Below are 24,726 nucleotides of genomic sequence, written 5' to 3'. Positions count from 1 at the left end.
ATGCATTGAATTGATGATAAAGACATTTATAATGTTACAAGTTTTTATTTCAGATAAACGCTGTTCTTTTGAACTTTCTATTTATATACTCAGCTGTTTTAACAACATAATAATAATAATAATAATAATAATAATAATAATAATATGTTTTTTTGCAGCAAATCAGAATATTAGAATGATTTCTGAAAAATCATGTGACTGGAGTAATGATGCTAAAAATTCAGCTTTGAGATTACAGGAATAAATTACATTTTAAATTATATTCAAAAATAAGAGAGTTACTTTAAATAGCTAAATATTTCAAAATTGTACTGTTTTTGCTGTACTTTGGATCAAATAAATGAGCAGAAGAGACTTCTTCAAAAAACATTAAACATCTCACTATTCAAAAACTTTGACCGGTAGTGTATGTACAAAGAAAATGATTTTTTTCATTCCACTATACAGTATATTTATATCAGTATATTAAGATGAAAATGATATTTTTCTTAGTTGAATTTGTATTTGTACATAGAATTAGGAGAATTATTTTATTGTAGCCCCCTGTTTGTGTTTAGTTTTTTTTCTAGAAATATTTCAATATTACACAGTCAAATAAAATAATAATGTCAGAAGTTTTTTTTATGTTTTTGAAATAAGTATTTTATGTTCACCAAGGCTACATTTTTGCTTTGGACTGAACAAAACAGCATACAAGCTTATTGAAAATGCACATTCATTCTCTACCAGCAGATGGCGCTTTTGGAACTGCGGAAATATAGCGATTATGGCAGTACACGAAGCAACGTAGCACCTGACTTTCACACATACAGTCTTTACAGGTAAATTATCATCATGATTTACACACGATAATCATCATGTGTAAACAGGACCTTTCCAAAAATACCCGTAAATTTGTTCTGAAAATTTACCGGTATGAGAAGTTGTAATGCTACCAGTAAATTACTGGTAATATGCTCTGTGTAAACGTCAAACAAGATTACCAGTATGAGCATGTAAGACTTAAGGCATCTACTCTTGGGCTAATCATAACATTCTAACGCAGATGGTGCATTTACTCCATGCTGTGTAGGTTTGACGTTGTCTAATAAGACGTCTCTGGGCCAAGCAGCTGCATGAATGTAAACATTTGACACAAAAATGAAAACAACAACAAAAACCCTGACCGTGTATACCCTCCATGTTTACAAACAAAACACTGGGAGGCGCAGCCGTTTATAGGTCATTTCAGGTCGATGTGGTCACAGAATTTACCAGTATTTTGAAACTGATCTGTGAATGGTGCTTTACCGGTAAAAGGATGGAACATTGTTGCCTGTTGCCATTGTTGTGAAAAGCAACATTTTTGTATTTACCAGTAAAGTCGTTCATCATCACATTAAACCATATCGCAATTCTTGTCTTTCCGTCCCCAAACTTAAAACCTCTTGAAATCATAATTTAGACTTTCTTGTACTATTTGAGACTTTTTATGGCTCTACATTAAATACAACAAAATTTAAGACTTTAAGAACCCACAGAAACCCTGTTTTTGTGGAAACAGAAAAAATTAACCTTCGAATACACAAAATATATACCACAAAGAGTAGTGGTTTGCTATTTTGAACACAGCCTCATTTTCTAACCTGCATAGCTGCGTCCTGTGCTCATGCAGGTGGGCAGTAGAGTCCATTTATCAGTGTTTGGATTGTAGAACTCCACTGACGCCAGGTTACATGAGCCATCATCGCCACCAATCACATATAGCAGGTTATTTACGGCACACACACCTGAAACAAAGACAAATTTGAATGAAATATACTGTAAATCCAAACCTATAACAGCTGTGTGTGTCAGTTGGCAGAGTAATGCATGTTGTGCTGTTCAGCAATGATTTGACCAACTCACCTGCATTCCTTCGGCACATATTCATATCAGCCACCTGTTTCCATGTGTTAGTGGCAGGGTCATAAACCTCACAGCTCTTTCGAACCAAGGGGCCGTCGTGCCCCCCTACAGCATACAGCAGACCTTTTAATACACCTACACCTGTCCAAAACAAACATTTGTGGTTTACACAAACATGCGCTGTGTTAAGGAATGTGTAGGATTGTGTATGTGCGTTACCTGCACCACTACGGCGGGTTCCCATCTCTGCTGTGTAAGACCATTCATTGGTGTTGGGGTTATACGCCTCAACAGTACTCAAACACTGACGTGTTGCTCCGTCATACCCTCCAACTGCATAAAGCAGACCTGAAAAGAAAGTTAGAAAGTTTTTTTTTTTTATCAGCTGTTCAATAGAACACAAAAATGTTGAAAAAATTGCATTGTCAAGTTTACATAGACCTTGCTGAATCTGCAAAATGTTAAGAGGGATCATACAAAATGCAGAAATGTAATTTTTCATTTAGTACTGACCTAAATAAGATATTTCACATAAAAGATGTTTACCATATAGTCCACAATTATAATAGTTGAATGACTGTTCAAAAGTTTACATACACTTGATTCTTAGTTCTGTGTTGTTACCTGAATAATCCACAGCTGTTTGTTTTTGTTTAGTAATAGTTGTTGAACTGTCTGCTGTTCTTCAGCTCCCACAAATTATTTAGTTTTTTTAAGTCTTTTTGTGTATTTGAACCCTTTCCAACAATGACTGTAGGATTTTGAGATCCATCTTTTCACACTGAGGACAACTGAGGGACTCGTATGCAACTATTACAGAAGGTTCAAATGCTTACTCATGCTCCAGAAGTAAAAATGATGCAATGTTCAAACTTTTGAACAGAATGAAGTTTTTTTTTTTCTTATTTTGCCTAAATATCTTATTTTTTCAATTTAGTACTGCCCTTCAGCTACAGAAGATACATGTTTTCCAGAAGACAAAATAATTAAAATTTACCCTGATCTTCAAATTCAAAAATTCAATTTTCAACCCCTGGCTCTTAATGCATTGTTTTTTCTTTCTGGAGCATTAGTAAGTGTTTGAACCTTCTGTAATAGTTGCATATGAGTCCCTCAGTTGTCCTCAGTGTGAAAAGATGGATCTCAAAATCCTACAGTCATTGTTGGAAAGGGTTCAAATACACAAAAAGGCTGAAAAAGCAAAGAATTTGAGGGACCTGAAGGATTTTCTGAAGAACAGTGGGCAGTTCAAGTCAAACATTTTTATAAATTCAACTATTATTTTCTCTTGTGGACCATATGTAAACGTCTTTTATGTGAAATATCTTATTCAGGTGAGTACTAAATTAAAAATAACATTCATTTTGTATGATCCCTCTTATTTTAGTAAAATAAGGAACATTTTGCAGATTCTGCAAGGTGTATGTGAACTTTTGACTTCAACTGTAGGTATTGCAAAAGATATTAAGAAATGTAGAAAGCTAAACTTCAGGTAATGTTTCATTTTACTCTGAATTCATCAATATCAAATGGCAAACAAAAGCAGAACACCCATGTACATCTATTGGCGATGGCTGTACATATACAGACGGTGATTGGCTTCTTGGCAGTCACTAACCTCCAACGACGCCAACTCCAACACTACTACGCCGCGTGTTCATGGGACTGACATGGAACCACTCATTGGCCTTAGCGTTATATGCCTCTACAGTAGCTAAACCTGCAAACCAACATCATCATTATAATGGTCAAAGATGTAGGAATACAGTATGTTCATCATTTCAATTTTTATTAGTATCTTGATAATAATGAGCATTGTTACTATAACTAAAATAACAGCTATGATATGATAATGGATATATTGTTTGTGTAATTACCTGTGCTGCCATCAAAGCCCCCAACAGCATAAAGCAGTCCGTTGAGGACAGCGGAGCCTAGAGTTGACCTCCGGTCCTGCATGCTGCTGACACAACACCACTCGTCTTTTACTGGGTCATATGCATCCACCGTCCTCACTCGCAATGACCCGTTAAAACCCCCGACAGCATATACAACACCACCCATGTACACCACACCTACACATACATACATAAAAAAAGTCAACTCTATCGTTCAAACTTCCAAAATGAGTAATGAAAAAATAAACACATTTTTGTTATTTATTACATTATTATTATTATTTATGCTCAAAACATCTTAACTTGAAATTTCCTTTTTATTTTATTTTTCACCCATACAGGGTGTCCAGCATGCCAGTGATGTTGCAGTCACTTACATACATCACCAGTCAAAAGTTTTTTTTAAGATTTTTAATGTTTTTTTAAAGAAGCATCTCCTGCTCATTTGATCCAAAGTACAGCAAAAACAGTAACATTTTGAAATATTTGCACTATTTAAAATAACTGTTTTCTATTTAAATATATATTTTAAAATGTAATTTATTCCTGTAATTTTAAAGCTAAATTTTTTGCATCATTACTCCAGTCACATGATCCTTCAGAAATATTCTAATATTCTTATTTGCTGCTCAAAAACATTTATTATTATTATTACGTAAAATAATTGTATTTTATTTGAAATACAAATCTTTTGTAACATTGTAAATGTCTTTATCATCATATTTGATCAATTTAAAGAATCCTCGCTAAATAAAAGTATTTATTTCTATAATTTTCTTCCCAAATAAATAAATAAATATACTGACTCCAAGCTTTTGAATGGTATAGTGTATAATGTTACAAAAGCTTTTTATTTCAGATAAATGCTTATCTTTGGATCTTTCTGTTCATCGAAGAATCCTGAAAAAATGTACTCAACTGTTTTAAATATTGTTAATAATAATAATAATAATAATAATAATAATAAAATCTTTCTTAAAAAGCAAATCATCATATTAGAATGATTTCTGAAGGATCACGTGTCACTGAAGACTGGAGTAATCCTGCTGAAAATGTAGCTTTGATCACAGGAATAAATTATATTCTAAAATATATTCAAATAGAAAGCAATTATTTTAAATAGTAAAAATATTTCACAAAATTACTGCTTTTGCTGTATTTTGGATCAAATAAATGCAGGCTTGGTAAGCAGAGGCTTCTTTAAAAAAAATCATTAAAAACCTTACTGTTCAAAAACTCTTATATAGTAGTGTATACTGTCACTTAACATCATTTTCATCACCAGGGTAAATGAAACATTATTGTGCCACATTTATAGCAGCATAGACATCACAACAGATTCTCCAGCAAACATTCAACGCACCCCAGAGTCTCCAAAATTATTTTCATAGTACATAGTTAATCAGTATCACCATGACAACCTTTAGAACCAAAGCAATTACAGTAAGCAACACAGCGGTCAAGTCAGTATTGGAAGGATGAAGTGAAGTTTTAACAAGCAGAGCTGTTGAATGTGAGATCAGGGTGAATCATTTTGGTGTCTGCACAGAATGCCGGTCATTGTCAATAATATGAGTGTGCAGCTCACCTGCTCGACATCGTCTGGAAGGTAATTCTGCCACTTGAAACCATCTCTCCTCCTCGAAATCATAGCACTCCACACTGCGGATGGCTTTAGGGGCCTGCCCCCCTACCACCATCATCAACTTTAACACACAGGAGAAAAGACAACAATCAAAACCCTTCTCTACACTTTAAAGTCCATTTTCCACAAGTTGACATGATTCTTTAGGGTCCGTGTAAAACAAGTCTCTTTTTACCTTGTCAAAAACAGCTCTGTTGACAGCGACCCGTATCGGTGCATGTCTCTTTAAATGATCATAAGCTACTGCTCACTTCACCCCTCTCTTCCAATTTGTGTGTATGAAGTGGCACGTTACTACCAAAAACGAAACTAATTCACTGCATCCTCATTGGCCCTGATGTCGGGAGGAAATAAAAGACTCTTATGTTCACTTTTACTTTCAAATACAAAACATCTGCATTGCTCACGAGACTCGAGCAAGGAGAAAATGGCGGACAGCATAAAACTGGCTGAGGGCGGAAGCATGCTAATACGGGACAGTTCTTCAGAGCTCGTGGGCTTGATAATTGAGACCGTTTAGGTTTTTTGGGGATTAAAAATATAGTAAATGGATTTTTACACAACTGCGACTTAAGTCAGAATTGTACAGATATAAACTTGCAATTCTGAGAACATATCAGTCTCAAAATTGGCTTTTATAACTAGCAATTGCAAGTTTATATCTCACAATTCAGAGAAAAAAATTCAGAATTGCGAGAAAGTCAAAATTGCAAGATATAAACTCGCATTTGTGAGAAAAAAAGTCAGAATTCTGAGTTTATAACTCACAATTGTGAGTTTTTATCTCACAATTCTAATAAAAGAAGTCATAATCGCGAGAAAAAGTCAAAATTGCAAGATATAAACTCGCATTTGTGAGAAAAAAGTCAGAATTGTGAGTTTTTAAATCTCAGAATTCTGACTTTATAACTCCCAATTGCCAGTTTATATCAAATAATTCTGACTTTATAACTCGCAATTGACTTTATATCACATAATTCTGAGAAAAAAAGTCAGAATTGCGAGAAAAAAAGTCAGAATTGCAAGATATAAACTTGCATTTGCGAGAAAAAAGTCAGAATTGTGAGTTAAGGCTACGTTTACATTAATCCGGATACATTTGAAAACGGAGTTTTCATTTTAAAACGCTCTCCGTCCACACTAGCGTTTCCAAGCGTTTTCCAAAAGTTTCTCATCCACACTGAAACGTAGGAAAACATCAAATTCGCCTTACTGCGCATGCGTAAAGCCTCCAAAATTATACAGACGTAATAAGTTTTCACACAATTCTTCTGGCGGGATAATTTACGGAAATATCTCATCATCCACTGACGCGTCTATATCACGCTCATTCATATTTTATCTGAAAAGCAGTTGTCGTCATGTTTTGCAGGACAGCAACTGTGAGTACATTTTCTGTCATCATTTTAGGACTGTAATTTGAAGAGTGTACAAGGTAAATCTTTTTAGCAGCAGTGTGACAGTGAATAGCACAGGTGCAATTACTGCTGTAAACATAGATATCTATTGGTACAAAATGCGTCATATGACTATAAATATGCATCATCGTTTTCAAAAGCTCCGTTTTCACAGTCCACACTACAACGTGAAAACGGCGTTTTCAAATTTATCCACTTTGGCCGGAGTTTTTAGAAATAATCGTTTTCTGTAATAAAAACGGGGTTTTCGTGTAAATGAGAGGCCAAACCGCAGGGAAATATCTGTGTCTTCCCTTCGTGTAAACGGGGCCTTAATCTCAGAATTCTGACTTTATAACTCCCAATTGACAATTTATATCACATAACTCTGAGAAAAAAGTCAGAATTGCGAGAAAAAGACAGAATTGCAAGATATAAACTTGCATTTGTGAGAAAAAAGTCAGAATTGTGAGTTTTTAAATCTCAGAATTCTGACTTTATAACTCCCAATTTCCAGTTTATATCAAATAATTCTGACTTTATAACTCCCAATTGCCAATTTATATCAAATAATTCTGACTTTATAACTCGCAATTGCCTTTATATCACATAACTCTGAGAGAAAAAGTCAGAATTGCAAGATATAAACTTGCATTTGTGAGAAAAAAGTCAGAATTGTGAGTTTTTAAATCTCAGAATTCTGACTTTATAACTCCCAATTGACAATTTATATCACATAACTCTGAGAAAAAAGTCAGAATTGCGAGAAAAAGTCAGAATTGTGAGTTTTTAAATCTCAGAATTCTGACTTTATAACTCCCAATTGACAATTTATATCACATAACTCTGAGAAAAAAGTCAGAATTCCGAGAAAAAGTCAGAATTGCAAGATATAAACTTGCATTTGTGAGAAAAAAGTCAGAATTGTGAGTTTTTAAATCTCAGAATTCTGACTTTATAACTCCCAATTGACAATTTATATCACATAACTCTGAGAAAAAAGTCAGAATTGCGAGAAAAAGACAGAATTGCAAGATATAAACTTGCATTCGTGAGAAAAAAAAGTCAGAATTGTGAGTTTTTAAATCTCAGAATTCTGACTTTATAACTCCCAATTTCCAGTTTATATCAAATAATTCTGACTTTATAACTCGCAATTGCCTTTATATCACATAATTCTGAGAGAAAAAGTCAGAATTGCAAGATATAAACTTGCATTTGTGAGAAAAAAGTCAGAATTGTGAGTTTTTAAATCTCAGAATTCTGACTTTATAACTCCCAATTGACAATTTATATCACATAACTCTGAGAAAAAAGTCAGAATTGTGAGTTTTTAAATCTCAGAATTCTGACTTTATAACTCCCAATTGACAATTTATATCACATAACTCTGAGAAAAAAGTCAGAATTGCGAGAAAAAGACAGAATTGCAAGATATAAACTTGCATTCGTGAGAAAAAAAAGTCAGAATTGTGAGTTTTTAAATCTCAGAATTCTGACTTTATAACTCCCAATTTCCAGTTTATATCAAATAATTCTGACTTTATAACTCCCAATTTCCAGTTTATATCAAATAATTCTGACTTTATAACTCCCAATTGCCAATTTATATCAAATAATTCTGACTTTATAACTCGCAATTGCCTTTATATCACATAATTCTGAGAGAAAAAGTCAGAATTGCAAGATATAAACTTGCATTTGTGAGAAAAAAGTCAGAATTGTGAGTTTTTAAATCTCAGAATTCTGACTTTATAACTCCCAATTGACAATTTATATCACATAACTCTGAGAAAAAAGTCAGAATTGTGAGTTTTTAAATCTCAGAATTCTGACTTTATAACTCCCAATTGACAATTTATATCACATAACTCTGAGAAAAAAGTCAGAATTGCGAGAAAAAGACAGAATTGCAAGATATAAACTTGCATTCGTGAGAAAAAAAAGTCAGAATTGTGAGTTTTTAAATCTCAGAATTCTGACTTTATAACTCCCAATTTCCAGTTTATATCAAATAATTCTGACTTTATAACTCCCAATTGCCAATTTATATCAAATAATTCTGACTTTATAACTCGCAATTGCCTTTATATCACATAATTCTGAGAGAAAAAGTCAGAATTGCAAGATATAAACTTGCATTTGTGAGAAAAAAGTCAGAATTGTGAGTTTTTAAATCTCAGAATTCTGACTTTATAACTCCCAATTGACAATTTATATCACATAACTCTGAGAAAAAAGTCAGAATTCCGAGAAAAAGTCAGAATTGCAAGATATAAACTTGCATTTGAGAAAAAAGTCAGAATTGTGAGTTTTTAAATCTCAGAATTCTGACTTTATAACTCCCAATTTCCAGTTTATATCAAATAATTCTGACTTTATAACTCCCAATTGCCAATTTATATCAAATAATTCTGACTTTATAACTCGCAATTGCCTTTATATCACATAATTCTGAGAGAAAAAGTCAGAATTGCAAGATATAAACTTGCATTTGTGAGAAAAAAGTCAGAATTGTGAGTTTTTAAATCTCAGAATTCTGACTTTATAACTCCCAATTGACAATTTATATCACATAACTCTGAGAAAAAAGTCAGAATTCCGAGAAAAAGTCAGAATTGCAAGATATAAACTTGCATTTGAGAAAAAAGTCAGAATTGTGAGTTTTTAAATCTCAGAATTCTGACTTTATAACTCCCAATTGACAATTTATATCACATAACTCTGAGAAAAAAGTCAGAATTCCGAGAAAAAGTCAGAATTGCAAGATATAAACTTGCATTTGTGAGAAAAAAGTCAGAATTGTGAGTTTTTAAATCTCAGAATTCTGACTTTATAACTCCCAATTGACAATTTATATCACATAACTCTGAGAAAAAAGTCAGAATTCCGAGAAAAAGTCAGAATTGCAAGATATAAACTTGCATTTGTGAGAAAAAAGTCAGAATTGTGAGTTTTTAAATCTCAGAATTCTGACTTTATAACTCCCAATTTCCAGTTTATATCAAATAATTCTGACTTTATAACTCCCAATTTCCAGTTTATATCAAATAATTCTGACTTTATAACTCCCAATTTCCAGTTTATATCAAATAATTCTGACTTTATAACTCCCAATTGCCAATTTATATCAAATAATTCTGACTTTATAACTCGCAATTGCCTTTATATCACATAATTCTGAGAGAAAAAGTCAGAATTGCAAGATATAAACTTGCATTTGTGAGAAAAAAGTCAGAATTGTGAGTTTTTAAATCTCAGAATTCTGACTTTATAACTCCCAATTGACAATTTATATCACATAACTCTGAGAAAAAAGTCAGAATTCCGAGAAAAAGTCAGAATTGCAAGATATAAACTTGCATTTGAGAAAAAAGTCAGAATTGTGAGTTTTTAAATCTCAGAATTCTGACTTTATAACTCCCAATTGACAATTTATATCACATAACTCTGAGAAAAAAGTCAGAATTCCGAGAAAAAGTCAGAATTGCAAGATATAAACTTGCATTTGTGAGAAAAAAGTCAGAATTGTGAGTTTTTAAATCTCAGAATTCTGACTTTATAACTCCCAATTGACAATTTATATCACATAACTCTGAGAAAAAAGTCAGAATTCCGAGAAAAAGTCAGAATTGCAAGATATAAACTTGCATTTGTGAGAAAAAAGTCAGAATTGTGAGTTTTTAAATCTCAGAATTCTGACTTCTCCCAATTTCCAGTTTATATCAAATAATTCTGACTTTATAACTCCCAATTTCCAGTTTATATCAAATAATTCTGACTTTATAACTCCCAATTTCCAGTTTATATCAAATAATTCTGACTTTATAACTCCCAATTTCCAGTTTATATCAAATAATTCTGACTTTATAACTCGCAATTGACTTTATATCACATAATTCTGAGGAAAAAAAGTCAGAATTGTGAGAAAGTCAGAATTGCAAGATATAAAAGTCAGAACTGTGAGTTTTTAAATCTCAGAATTCTGACTTTATAACTCCCAATTGCCAATTTATATCACATAAATCTGAGAAAAAAAGTCAGAATTGTGAGATAAAAAGTTGCAATAACCTTTTTTTATTTTTTTTATTCAGTGGCAGAAACAGGGTTTCATACTTTACAGCTAATGTCTAAAATGTCTAAAAAAAAAAAAAAAAGCCCATAATTAAGACCGTCTAGACAAACCTTTGGGTAGCTGATGGGTGTTCTCACTCTGGTCCGTATGGTCTTCATCAGAGTGCGCTGCTCGGCCGGCAGCAGGTGGTACTTCATGGCTTCAATTAAGTAGTCTTTACAGGCGCTGCTGTTCTTCACTAAAGTTTCCTCTTCCACCCTCTACATACACATATAAAATGAAATTACAATTAAAGAACAAAGCAAATACTCACTTACTAATGCATTACTCATGCACGCACATGTACCTGTACAAGGTATTCTCTGGAAAGAAGGGGCAAGCGAACATGCTCCATCAGATGAGCCATGTGTTCCTGACGCACATCTGTATCATGTGTGACCCAAGCTATGACCGCTTCAAATACCTACAAACAAACAAACAAACAAAAAAAAAACAGTTTCATCTGCTATACCTGTGATTCAATCACAAATCATCAGAATGAAACACAGGTGTGAACAAAGTTGAAAACATTTGAGCTCTCATAAATGCAATCACATACTGAGACAGTCAAAAAGGCATGTGACCACATCACATCAGAAGTAGTGTATTGTGAACACTAATATGTTGCAGAAAACATCAAAGCACTGCCCACTCATCTGTCAATCATTCCATTGCACTGACAAATGAAAAAGCATCCACAATAAAGAAACATAAAAATAATTTTAATTAACATGTCAAGTTCTCAAAAACATACTCTTTATATCCATGTTTAATGTTCAACTCTACACTACAATGACTCAGTATTATAGTTTAACTATAACACTACAATGAAAATTTGTTCATCATTTATTCACCCTCATGTTGTTCCAAATCCAAACCTGTACACAATCACATTTGTTTCTTATGTCAAACACAAAAGAAGATTTTAAAGAACCAAACAGTTGGTCCCCATGTACTTCTACAATAGGAAAATAAATACTATGGAAGTCAATGGGGACCATCAACTGTTTGATTACCAGCATTCTTCAAAATACCTTCTTTTGTGTTCAACACAAGAAAGAAACTCATACAGGTTTGGAACAACATACGGGTGAGTAAATGATGACAAAATTAAATTTTTGCCTGAACTATCCCTTTAATGTGGAGGAACCATCAAGTAAAAAGCATAACATATCTTATTACATCTTGAATACGTGTGAGTGCTTATGATGTTTTTTGGGTTACTGTAGAATTATTTGTATGCTATTATATTTTTATTCATAATTAAAAATGTTATATTTATATTACCAGTTTTAATTTTAGCTAAATTTTTGGTAATTTTGGTGTTTGTATGTTAGTAAGTTATGTGATCTCGTCATTTTTAATTAATTTTTGTTTTTTAATATTATTTTTTATGAGGGCTGTCAAATGATTAACCGCAACAATAAATCGCATCCAAAATAAATGTTTGTGTTCACATAATATATGTGACCCTTGACCACAAAACCAGTCATAAGTGTAAATTTGTCGAAAATGAGATTCTTATGCCATCTGAAAGCTGAGTAAATAAGCTTTCCATTGATATATTGTTTGTTAAAATAGGACAATGTTTGTCTGAGTCTGAGATACAACTATTTGAAAACCTGGAATCTGAGGGTGCAAAAAAATCTAAATATTGAGAAAATCGCCTTAAAAGTTGTCCAAATGAAGTTCTTAGCAATGCATATTGCTAATCAAAAATCAAGTTTTTATATATTTATGGTAGAAAATTTACAAAATATCTTCATGGAACATGATCTTTACTTAATATGCTAATGATTTTTGGCATAAAAGAAAAATCGATAATTTTGACCCATACAATGTATTTTTGGCTTTTGCTACAAATATACCCGTGCTACTTAAGACTGGTTTTGTGGTCCAGGGTCACATGTGTGTGTGTACTGTGTATATGTATTATGCATACATAATAGACCCACATTTATTGCATTTATTTAAGAAAAATGCTACCAGTCAAGAAAAATGCTAAAAGTCTCTTCTGCTCACCAAGCCTGCATTTATTTGATCCAAAGTACAGCAAAAACAGTGAAATTATGAAATAGTTTTACTATATAATGGGAGACACTGCAGGCACAAACACTTTTTTCATGCACTTGTCAAGTTTGTTTTTTAAGACTAATGAAAATAAAACATCCAAAAGACACTGTTGAGTGTTTTTTTTCTATTCTGTGTCAATAGATTTCAATTACAATACATATTTTTAATGAGTTTTTTTCTCCAACACTGAGCCGTAAATCATCACTTCAGTAGCACTTACACATACCAAACTTTAAATTTTTATTCCTGTATATATCCTGAAGGCCTTTACGGAAGGATTTGTTTATATATAATTTGCTTGATTAAATCCCCCCAAAATTGTAAAAATATATTGCTTTTGGGTTGTTATAAGTATTTTCTGAATTATGGAGTGACAAAAATGAGATTCCCTCTGTAAAAAAAAAATTGACTCTAATATGTCCAAAAAATTAAACAAGAATTTTTACAACCGACTTCATCCAGCATTTAGATTTTTTTACTGAAAATGTATGCAAATTAGGGCATATTTCATTAAATAATGCCTCATTTTCATATTTAAAACATAACAACAAATTTTAGAAAACTTGTAATACAAAAATGTTTGCAATTATCAATGTAATCAAACAACTGGGTAAGTTAATAACTATTAAATTTTTTACCCTATTCACCTGCAGTGTCTCGCCTTTTTCATTTCAATGTTTTAAAACTTAATTTATTCCTGTGATTTCAAAGCTGAATTTTTAGCATCTTTACTCTGATTTATTCTGATTTGCTGCTCAAAAAATATTTATTATTATTATTATGTTGAAAACAGCTGAGTAGAATTTTTTCAGGGTTTTTTAATGAATAGAAAGTAAAAAAAAAAACAGCATTTATCTGAAACAGAATTCTTTTGTAACATTATAAATGTCTTTATCATCACTTTTGATCAATTTAAAGCATCCTCACTAAATAAAAGTATTAATTTCTATAATTTCTCCAAACTCCAATGCATTTTATTTCAGATAAATGCTGATCTTTCTGTCTTTTTTATTCAAAGAATCCTAAAAAAAAATGTACTCAACTGTTTTAAATATTGATAACAATAATAATTTTTTTTTTTTTTTATTGAACAGCAAATCAGGATATTAGAATGATTTCTGAAGGATCATGATGATAAAAAAAATGTAGCTTTGATCACAGGAATAAATTACATTTTAAAATATACTGAAATAAAAAAGTTATTTTAAATAGTAAAAATATTTCACAATATTTCTGCTTTTGCTGTATTTTGGATCAAATAAATGCAGGCTTGGTGAGCAGAATAGACTTCTCTAAAAAACATTAAAAATCTTCCAGTTCAAAAACTTTTGACTGGTTGTATATATATATATATATATATATATATATATATATATATATATATATATATATATATATATATATATATATATACACACACACAGTATATATGTGACCCTGGACCACAAAACCAGTCTTAAGTCGCTGGGGTATATTTGTAGCAATAGCCAAAAATACATTGCATGGGTCAAAATTTTTGATTTTTCTTTTATGCCAAAAATCATTAAGAAATTAAGTAAAGTTCATGTTCCATGAAGATTTTTTGTAAAATTCCTACTGTAAACATATCAAAATGTAATTTTTGATTTGTAATATGCATTGTTAAGAACCTAATTTGGACAACTTTAAAGGTGATTTTCTCAGTCTTTTCGATTTTTTTGCATCCTCAGATTTCTGATTTCAAATAGATGTATCTCAGCCAAATTTGTCCTATCCTAACAAACCATACATCAATAGAAAGATTATTTATTGAGCTTTCATATGATGTATAAATCTCAGTTTTGTCAAATTTAACCTTATGACTGGTTTTGTGGTCCAGGGTCACATATATATAAATATATGTAAAAACAAAAAAAAGTTGAAAAATAACAGGATCATTTATCAAATTATCCGATATTTTGAGAGACTTATTGACCTTGACACAGTCATTAGAGTCTGCAGGGCTATTCTGTATATTATTTCCTGTTATACGTTTCTTTTTTTCAGAAACAAGCATTTGGTCAAATTTGAATGCATGTAGTTAAAATTAAACGCATTCTCCTCAAAATCTGATCATACGTGATCACAAGAAATGTTTCAGTGATGCAGTCAATACCAGGTTTAAATACCATTCCGTTATGGCTGAGACAGATGTTAATACCAGGTTGAACAAGCCAGTCGTAGCACTAAAATTAACTATTAAAAACACAAAAATATGATATCTTTAGAAGCTGCAGTTGCCATGGCAAAAAAACAGCATGGTGCCCACGCCTTGCATCTTCCAACTCCTGTTTCCATGACGACCAACAAACTCTCACCAGCAGCTACAGCTATTCCCATAGTGTTATTGTACCAGCAGTGTGTTTCCATAGCAACAGAGCTGCGAAAGTCTGCATGCTAAAATCACCTGTGTGCTGCTATAGTTACAGCAGCAATACGAGCCTCTCATCGAAACATGACGTTACCTTCTCTTCTGAAGTAATGGTCAGTTTGTCACTCGCTATGAGGCTGCACACTTGCTCCATGCCCAGATTGAGAAACTCCTCACTCTGCACGACCTCTGAGAAGTGTTGCTCTGTGAGTGTCAATGAGTGGGAGAGAGAGAGAATGAGGCTGTCAAACAGTATAACTGACACACATCCAATAAGGAACATGACCATTATGACTATGGTGTGCATGAATTTCTCAGTTTGTTCATTTATTAGACAGAGGACACACACCTGCGTACGTGTTGGCGAGATTGAGCAGCTCCGTGCAGGCGTGCAAATCGGCAAAAGCGCGGATACCGAGGCAGTTGGTTGGGTGAAGTTGAGTTATGAGAAACTCGCAGCAGGCCTTTTTAACTTCCTGTAGCTGCAGAAGACCAGCAGCGGGCAAGAGCACCTGAACACACACACACACAAACAGAAAAGACCTCACACACAGCCTCAAAAGAGCCATTTGAGAATTGTCTGCTGTATTTTTACTTGTCCTTTCACATGCATTAAAGGAATAGTTCACCAAAAAAAAAGAAAAAAAAAAGTAATTAATTACTCATCCTCCTGTTGTTCTAAACCGTAAAACCTTCGTTAATCTTTGGAAGACAAGTTAAGATATTTTTCATGAAATCCGAGAGCTTTCAGACCCTGCATGAACAGCAAAGCAACTGCCACGTTCAAGGCCCAGAAAAAAAGTAAGGACATCGTTAAAATAGTCCATTTGACATTAGAACAAAAATAACAACTTTATTTAAGAATTTCTTCACCGCAACACGTGTGTGAGTTTTTTGTAAAACATTATGGTTAAACCACTGATGTCACATGGACTACTTCAACGATGTCCTTACTACCTTTCTAGGCCTTGAACGTGTCAGTTGTGTTGCTGTCTATGCAGGATGAGAAACCTCTTGGACTTCATCAAAAATATCTTTATTTGTGTTCCAAAGACGAACAAATGTCTTATGGGTTTGGAACGACACGAGGAAGGTATAAACACAGAACTCTCTCCTGTGAACCTATACTGGACGTGTGAAAAGGACATCTTTGCATTGTGTCTCACTGTTTTTTAAGCATCTCGCACCACTGAGTGTTGCATCAAGTTAAAAGTAGGCCAAGTTGCACTTCAGCTAGCTGTTTTATTAGTGCAACAAAGTGTCCTGTATATACACCCTTCACAATTTTGCACCTCTACTTGCTTTATGAGAGAATTTGATATCGCATGCGATTTATCGTGAAGCCATAGAAGCAAAGTTTCCTTAATTTAAAGGAGTAGTTCACTTTCAGAACAAAAATTTGCAGATAATGTACTCACCCCCTTGTCATCCAAGATGTTCATGTCTTTCTTTCTTCAGTCGAAAGGAAATTATGTTTTTTGAAGAAAACATTTCAGGATTTCTCTTCATATAATGGCCCCGAGTTTGAACTTTAAATGGCTCTAAACGATCACAGCCGAGGAAAGAAGGGTCTTACCTAGCAAAACGATTGGCTGTTTTCTAAAAAAAATGACAATTTATATACTTTTTAACCTCAAATGCCCATCTTGTCTAGCTCTGTGTGTACTCTGTGTAGAGATTAAAAAGTATTTAAATTGTAAATGTTTTTAGAAAATAACCGATCGTTTCGCTAAATAAGATCGTTCTTCCTTGACTGGGACATTATTTAGAGCCCTTTGAAGCCGCATTTAAACTGCATTTTGGAAGTTCAAACTCGGGGGCACCGTAGAAGTCCATTATATGGAGAGAAATCCTGAAATGTTTTCTTTAAAAAAAACATAATTTCTTTTACGACTTAAGAAAGAAAGACATGAACATCTTGGATGACAAGGGGGTAAGTACATTAGCTGTACATTTTTGTTCTGAAAGTGAACTACTCCTTTAACAGGGCAAACTAGTCTACTCTTGGTTTATCATCCAATCATCCAACATTTTTCTTTACAAATGCTCCTTTTGTACTTCTTATTCATGACAGGTGTTTTGTTTTGCTCTCTCCTCTCTGCTTCCGTGTTCGTCACTTCTCTGCGGCACATGCGCAATGCATACGTCCTATGTCGTCTTCTGTGTATGTCAGTTAGCGCAAGCTAGAGAAAAATGATTATGATGTTTTAAATACGGACACTTTTCTTACAAAAATGCATCGATTAACTACAGAAGTTCTTATTTAGCCCCTGGAGCGGTGTGGAACACTTTATTATTATAGATGGATGCACTTTATTGGACTTCTTTTGGTCTGTTGAACAGAAACACCTGCCCACTGATTTTATAAACTTGGAAGAGCAAGTATAATTTTTAATATAACTCTGGTTGGATTCGTCTGAAAGAAGAAAGTCATATACTCCTAGGATGCCTTGAGGATGAGTAAATAATGGGCTAATTTTCATTTTTGGATGAACTAACTCTTTAAGTCTTGCTTCAAAGTTTGCATTTAAGTCCCTTCCTTAAAAATTCGGCCTGATTTTAACACCCTCCGTCTAGTCAAATGTGCAGACACAGACACATAAGCTACTGACACCCACCCACACAACACACACGCATTGCACACTTCCTGGATGTGATTTTATGTCCTCTCAGAGTAATACCAAAGAACACAAAATGAAACGAATACACATTCAGTCAACTGTGTTTTGAGGTCATATTTTCAGAGCATGCAAAAAACAAACGTGGTGCTCCCAGTCACCCACACATTCAGTTACCTGCACATTCTCCTCTGTTACTTGGATCTCAGCAGTGTAAACATAGTCGATCAGCATTCCCAGAGTCCAGCCGTCGATCTCTTTGATTCGAACCTTCTTCTGACGGCTCTCGGTCATCTCTCCTACAACCACAAATCGTCACAAAATAATAATATATATTATATATATATATATATATATATATATATATATATATATATATATATATATATATATATATAGTGTTTCCCACAGGATTTTTTTGAGACTGTGGTGGGTGGACCTCAGTCCGGGGGCATGCTCCCCCGTAAGAAAATTTTGTACATTTTAAAGTTAAATTCATCTATCTGGTGCACTTTGAGAGTTCAAAATTAAGAACTCCAACACAGGTTCAGTGTGCAAAGCTGGTAAATTGACTTGTAATTAAAGTTTAAAGGGAACTCGGTCCTCTTTTTAGTTGTCTCAGCCTAATTTACACTCACACTGGTGAATTTGGAAGCCAAACAAATTAGAATATAATAATAATAATAATAATAATAATAATAATAATAATAATAATAATAATTTTATATATTTTTTCTTATGACAGTAATACATATATTGTAAAACAATTTCACTGTTAAATAAATGAGTAAATAAATTAGTTATTAGTAAATAAAATAAATGAAATAAAATGAGTATTTCACAGGTATTATTTTACCTTATTCTACAGTAGGGAAATTATATTACTTTTGTCCTAATTTCTATACTTGCAAGCAGGGCCTAAAACTAACTTCACATCTGCCAATGGCTGGTGACTTGAGAAAATTTACCAACCATAAATATTTTTTCCTGGCCATAAACTGTTTTTGCAGTTGCTGCTACTACAACAACTAAACATTTAATAATACACCAAAGAACCAAACATTGCATTTTAACCACAATACAAACAAAGATGAAACACGACTTTATTGATAAGTTTTTTTTCCTTTTAGTGTCCTCAAAATATAATAATTTGCGTATCTGAATCCCATTATTCCATATGTTTGTCAGTTGTTATGTTAAATAAAGCTTGCAACATGTCAGCCTGAAATATACAGCTCATATTATCCTCTCATGCAGTTATAAATGCAACGTTTTGACTGAACCTCTTCTACTTTTGCTGCACGAGGTAAGAACACTTTTTATAATTTTCTGAGTCATGAAAGAGTCTGCCGTTCTTTACTGCAAAGCGTTTGCTCTGTCTAGATGCGCTTAAATCTGCACTAAAGATGCGTTCCTGTCACGTATCACACATGCGCACTTCAATAAACCGACAAAAAGCGGGTTATTGCGTTTACATGCCGCCCGAAATCGGGGCAAGAGGCAGAAAATTACCTGTGCCGACCGGTTTATGTTTACGCCGATTATGACCTTACTCCGGTAAAAGAAAACGGTCACTGCGTTTACATGACCACGTGCGTTTTCGGCTTTTTAAGCACAATCGGTTTAAGAACTTGCATGCAAACGCGCTCAATCAAAGGAGCCGCTCTGACTCTGAGACGCGGCAAATGAATTAATGAAGTGCGCGCTTCGCTTTGCCTTGATTAGAGGATAACGCCATAATTACCCTTAGTTTGTTTGACGGACACTTTGCCAAAGCGATGGCACGAAACACAACGTTAAAGACATTTTATGTTAAAATGATAAAAAAATACACATTTATATTTTTCGGTTTATTATGAAACTGGCGGGACAGATTAGACTGTGGCGGGCCGCCGCAATCTAGTTAATGAATGGGAAACACTGTTATATATATAATATACATAATAAAAAAAATATATAGTGGTGTTTCTGTGTTAGTGGCTCCTAAACAATATGTACACTACCAGTCAGTAGTTTTTGGAGAGTAAGATTTGTAATGTTTTTCAAAGAAGTCTCTTCTGCTCACCAAGCCTGCATTTATTTGATCCAAAATTTATTTGAAACAAAAGCAGTAATGTCGTGAAGTATTTTTACTATTTAAATTAACGGCTTTCTATTTGAATATATTTTAAATTGTAATTTTTTCCTGTGACCAAACTAAATTTTCAGCATCATTACTCTAGTCTTCAGTGTCACATGATCCTTTAGAAATCATTCTAATATGCAGATTTGCTGCTCAAAAAACATTTATTATTATTATTATTATCAATATTTAAAACAGTTGAGTACATTTTTCAGGATTCTTTGATGTGCAGAAAGATCCAAAGATCAGCATTTATCTGAAATAAAAAACTTTTGTAACCATACCCCAGTCATTTTTTTGTTTTGTTTTGTTTTTGGGGAAAGAAATTAAAGAAATTAATACTTTTATTTAGCAAGGATGCTTTGAATTGATCAAATGTGACGACAAAGACATTTATAATGCTACAAAAAATTTCTATTTCAGATAAATGCTGTTCTGTCTATTCATCAAAGAAACAAATTCTACTCAGCCGTTTTCAACATAATAATAATTATAATGATTTTGAGCAGCAAATCAGAATATTAAAATGATTTCTGAAGGATCATGTAACAGACTGGAGTAACGATGCAAAAAATTCAGCTTTGAAATCACAAGAATAAATTACATTTTAAAATATATTCAAATAGTAAACAGTTATTTTAAATAGTAAAAATATTTCAAAACTGTACTGTTTTTGTTGTACTTTGGATCAAATAAATGCAGGCTTGGTGAGCAGAAGAGACGTCTTTAAAAAAACATTAAAAATCTTACTGTCCAAAAACTTTTGACTGGTAGTGTATATTAGTGCCAACTCCATCTCTATCTCCATTCACTGTATGAAAAGTGTATTTATAAGCCTCAGAAGATAACATTGGGAAGAGTGACTCATTTCAATTTCTCATAATGAAATCAAAGCTTTTATTACTTGACTTTTTTATGTAATTACACACTCAAACATAAGACACGCATATGTATAATGTTTTTATTTTTATTCCCAGGCTAATACTACAGTCCAGCAGCAGATGGACTGCCCTAATGTGACCCTCCACTGTTGTGAATGTGTGTGTGAGTTTGTGTTCTCACCTGTAAACATAGCGTGGAAGTACGGACACCCCGCAGCTAAGACGACTCGATGAGCAGCTATCTCCACATCCTCCGCAATGATGGTGACATCACACAACACACTCTGACTGCAGAGACAGGAAGGATTTCATAATTACATAGTGATCACTTCTCACACACAACACATTAGCTAATTATTTGGACAAAATATCTGAATGACACTGCATTAGACATTAGTCAAACCTGACAACATCTGCAATTACAGGAAGTAAGTCTGCAGAACTAACTTCACTTTTTCTGAGCAGTTTTGCAATGAGTTTTAAGCAGCTAGTTTCAATGTGTATGTGTGGATGTACACTACCAGTCCAAAGTTTTGAAACAGTAAGACTTTTAAAGAAGCCTCCTATGCTCACCAAGCCTGCATTTATTTGATCCAAAGTACAGCAAAAACAGTACAATTTTGAAATATTTTTGCTATTTAAAATATCTGCCTTCTATTTGAATATATTTTCAAATGTAATTTATTCATGAGATTTCAAAGCTGAGTTTTTAGCATATGTACTCCAGTCACATGATCCTTCAGAAATCATTCTAATTCTGATTTGCTGCAAAAAAAAAAAAAAAAAAACATTTATCATGATTATGTTGAAAACAGCTGAGTAGAATTTTTTAAGGTTTCTGAAAACTTTACAGAATTTTGTTCAGAAGAATAAAAAAAAACAATTATACTGACTCCACGCTTTTGAATGGTAGTGCATAAAGCTTTATATTTTAGATAAATGCTGATCTTTGAATCTTTCAATTCATCAAAGAATCCGGAAAAAAAAATTACTTAACTGTTAAATATAGATACTAAATAGTAAATATAGATAATAATAACAACAAATATTTCCTGAACAGCAAATCAGCATGATATAATGATTTCTGAGGGATCAGGTGACACTGAAGACTGAAAATGGCTAAAAATGTAGCTTTGATCACAGGAATACATTACATTTTAAAATATATTCAGATAGAAAACAGCTATTTTAAATAATAAAAAAATTCACAAAAATGCTTTTGCTGTATTTTGGATCAAATAAATGCAGGCTTGGTGAGCAGAAGAGAATTCTTTAAAAAACATTAATTCTTTGAACTCTTGTTCAAAATATATATTTATTTTAAATAAATATATATTTGTCAGTTTTGATCAGCTTATAGCAACCTTGTTGAATAATATGAATTTCTTTCTTCAAAAATATATCAAAGAAAAATCGGTAACACTTTACAATAAGGTTCATTAGTTAAACATTAGTTAATGTACTAACTAACATGAACTAACCATGAGCAATACATTTGTTACTGTATTTACTAATCTTTATAAACATTAGTTAATGGAAATACAGTTGTTCATTGTTTGTTCATGTTAGTTCACACTGCATTAACTAATGTTAACAAAATTTTAATAATGCATTAGTAAATGTTGAAATTAACATTAACAAAGATTAATAAATGCTGTATAAGTGCAGTTCATTATTAGGTTATGTTAACTAACGTGATTAACTAATGTTAACTAATGAACCTTATTGTAAAGTGTTACCGAAAAATCTTTTTAAAAATATCTTACTCACTCCAAACTTTTAAACAGTTGTGTTTAAATAAATAAAAGCCATGTGTGGTTTGTTATTATGCTATAAAAAGCAAGATCAGTTTTCCATTTTTAAGTGTGGTTAAAGCATCCAAATACGTTCTGTGGCCACTGTGTTAATATAAAACTCTATTTCAACAACAAGTAAGGTTTTAATGCACACACCTGCAAAGGTCAGTCTCAATTCATTGACGTTAAAAAAAAAAAATATATCGTCTTTGTTCACTCATTCTCATGTCATTCCAAAATTGTGTGACTTTCTTTTTTTCTGTAGGTCACCAAATGCCATATTAAACAGAATAGTTAACCTTACTTTCACTACATCTTTTGTTTTAATACAATAAAAGTGAATACTGGCAGAGTGAGAGATTAAGCCAACATCTTCTATGATCCACAGATGAACGTAATGACAGAATTTTCATTTTTAGGTATCCATGTAAGAGCAGACACATCAACAACAGTGTAAAGTGTTATTCAGAGGCACTGCATGATTTCTACCAGTATATCACACAGACACACACCTGCGGAGCTCGTTCATGATCCTGAAAGCTTTCCTCATGTGACGTGGATTGATGGTGACCGCACTCTGTTTCTCACACACATCATCCTTCAGCTCCACAGCTTTATGATGGCAAAGCTTAGTGCATCTGAAACACACACACACACACACACACACACACACACACACACACACACACACACACACACACAACATATACCATTACACAAGAACAAGACCATATGGCAATTGTCAAATGTGACATTAGTTGCTAAACATGTGACATAAAGAGTGTTGGAGGTATGTGGACAAAGACAGAGATGTCATGTGATCTTATGGCTGAACAGATTTACTCTATATTGACATTACAGTAGTGTGAACACACACAGGGCTCTCTCTCACACACATAGCTCTTACAGTGGATGAATCTCCATAGCGCTGGTTCCGTTCACATCAGTCTGCGTCTCTCCATCTCTGGTCGGGCTCTGTCGTTTAAATCCCCGCTGTGTCCCGTCCACCGAACCGAGCCGAACCGGGCTGGACTGAGTCCTGGTGTGCGGGTCCAGCTCCGCTAATGAATATACAAAAGAAAGTCGGCCTCAGACACGGTGTCAGTGTAACTGACGTGACCGGATAATGAGCGGCAGACAGGTCCGTTGTGTGGGTGAGGACAGGACACATCCAGAGACAGAAACGCTACAGCTCACATACAAAAACAAGAGTAAAGGAAAGACTGACACGCTCCTTCGGCGAAACACAAAAACACGAGCGGCCCCACAGCGCTCCCTACTGCTGGAAGACCTTATGACAGACTACTGAGAGACGATAATGTCTATTTGGTTACATTTCTGAGACAATAACTGTTTTGAGTCAAATAGTATCTTAAAGAAGACATCCTGTGTCGAGTTTGGGATCAGTAAGATTTGCATTGTTTTTTAAAGTCTCTTGTGCTCACCAAGGCTGTGTTTATTTGATCAAAAATACAGAAAAAACTTTAATATTACAATACTGTGAAGTATTACAATTTACAGTAACTTTTCTATTACAGTAACGTTTTCTATTTTAATATAGCCTACTTTAAAATATTATTTATTTCTGTTACGCAAAGTTGAGTTTTCAGCAGTCTTCAGTGTCACATGATCCTTCAAAAATCATTCTAATATGCTGATTATTGTCAATGTTGGAAACAGTTGTGCTGCTTAATATTTTTTTGAAACCTGTGATACTTTTTTCAGGATTCTTTGATGAATAAAAAGTTCAAAAGAACAGCATTTATTCAAAGTTGAAATCTTTTTAACACATCCTTGCTGAATAAAATTATTCATTTCTTTCAAACAAAGAAAGAAAGAATAAAACACAGGAATAATTTTTCTAAAGTATATTAAAAAAGAGAACCAATATTTTATATCAAAATAT

General features: G+C 33.2%; 1 protein-coding gene across 1 annotated transcript in view; it reads right to left on the bottom strand.

Moving 5' to 3' along the window:
- Positions 1–24,046, bottom strand: part of klhl2 (kelch-like family member 2) — a 28,191-nt gene extending 4,145 nt beyond the window's left edge. The window contains exons 1-14 of the mRNA XM_073841941.1: positions 23,728–24,046; positions 23,333–23,458; positions 21,206–21,312; positions 18,199–18,320; positions 15,753–15,915; positions 15,498–15,607; positions 11,249–11,365; positions 11,013–11,162; positions 5,374–5,491; positions 3,765–3,962; positions 3,506–3,607; positions 2,107–2,235; positions 1,888–2,028; positions 1,626–1,769 (exon numbers count right to left, since the gene is read on the bottom strand). Of these exons, the coding sequence (XP_073698042.1) occupies positions 1,626–1,769; positions 1,888–2,028; positions 2,107–2,235; positions 3,506–3,607; positions 3,765–3,962; positions 5,374–5,491; positions 11,013–11,162; positions 11,249–11,365; positions 15,498–15,607; positions 15,753–15,915; positions 18,199–18,320; positions 21,206–21,312; positions 23,333–23,458; positions 23,728–23,744 (1,744 nt within the window). The 5' untranslated portion in view covers positions 23,745–24,046. The remainder of the gene's footprint in view (positions 1–1,625; positions 1,770–1,887; positions 2,029–2,106; positions 2,236–3,505; positions 3,608–3,764; positions 3,963–5,373; positions 5,492–11,012; positions 11,163–11,248; positions 11,366–15,497; positions 15,608–15,752; positions 15,916–18,198; positions 18,321–21,205; positions 21,313–23,332; positions 23,459–23,727) is intronic.
- Between the last annotated feature and the right edge of the window lie 680 nt (positions 24,047–24,726).

The sequence above is a fragment of the Garra rufa genome, chromosome 6 (genome assembly GCF_049309525.1).
Source record: "Garra rufa chromosome 6, GarRuf1.0, whole genome shotgun sequence".
NCBI classification, from domain to species: Eukaryota; Metazoa; Chordata; class Actinopteri; order Cypriniformes; family Cyprinidae; genus Garra; species Garra rufa.
Note: the sequence above shows the minus strand (reverse complement) of the source record. Positions and strands in the feature narration are given on the sequence as shown.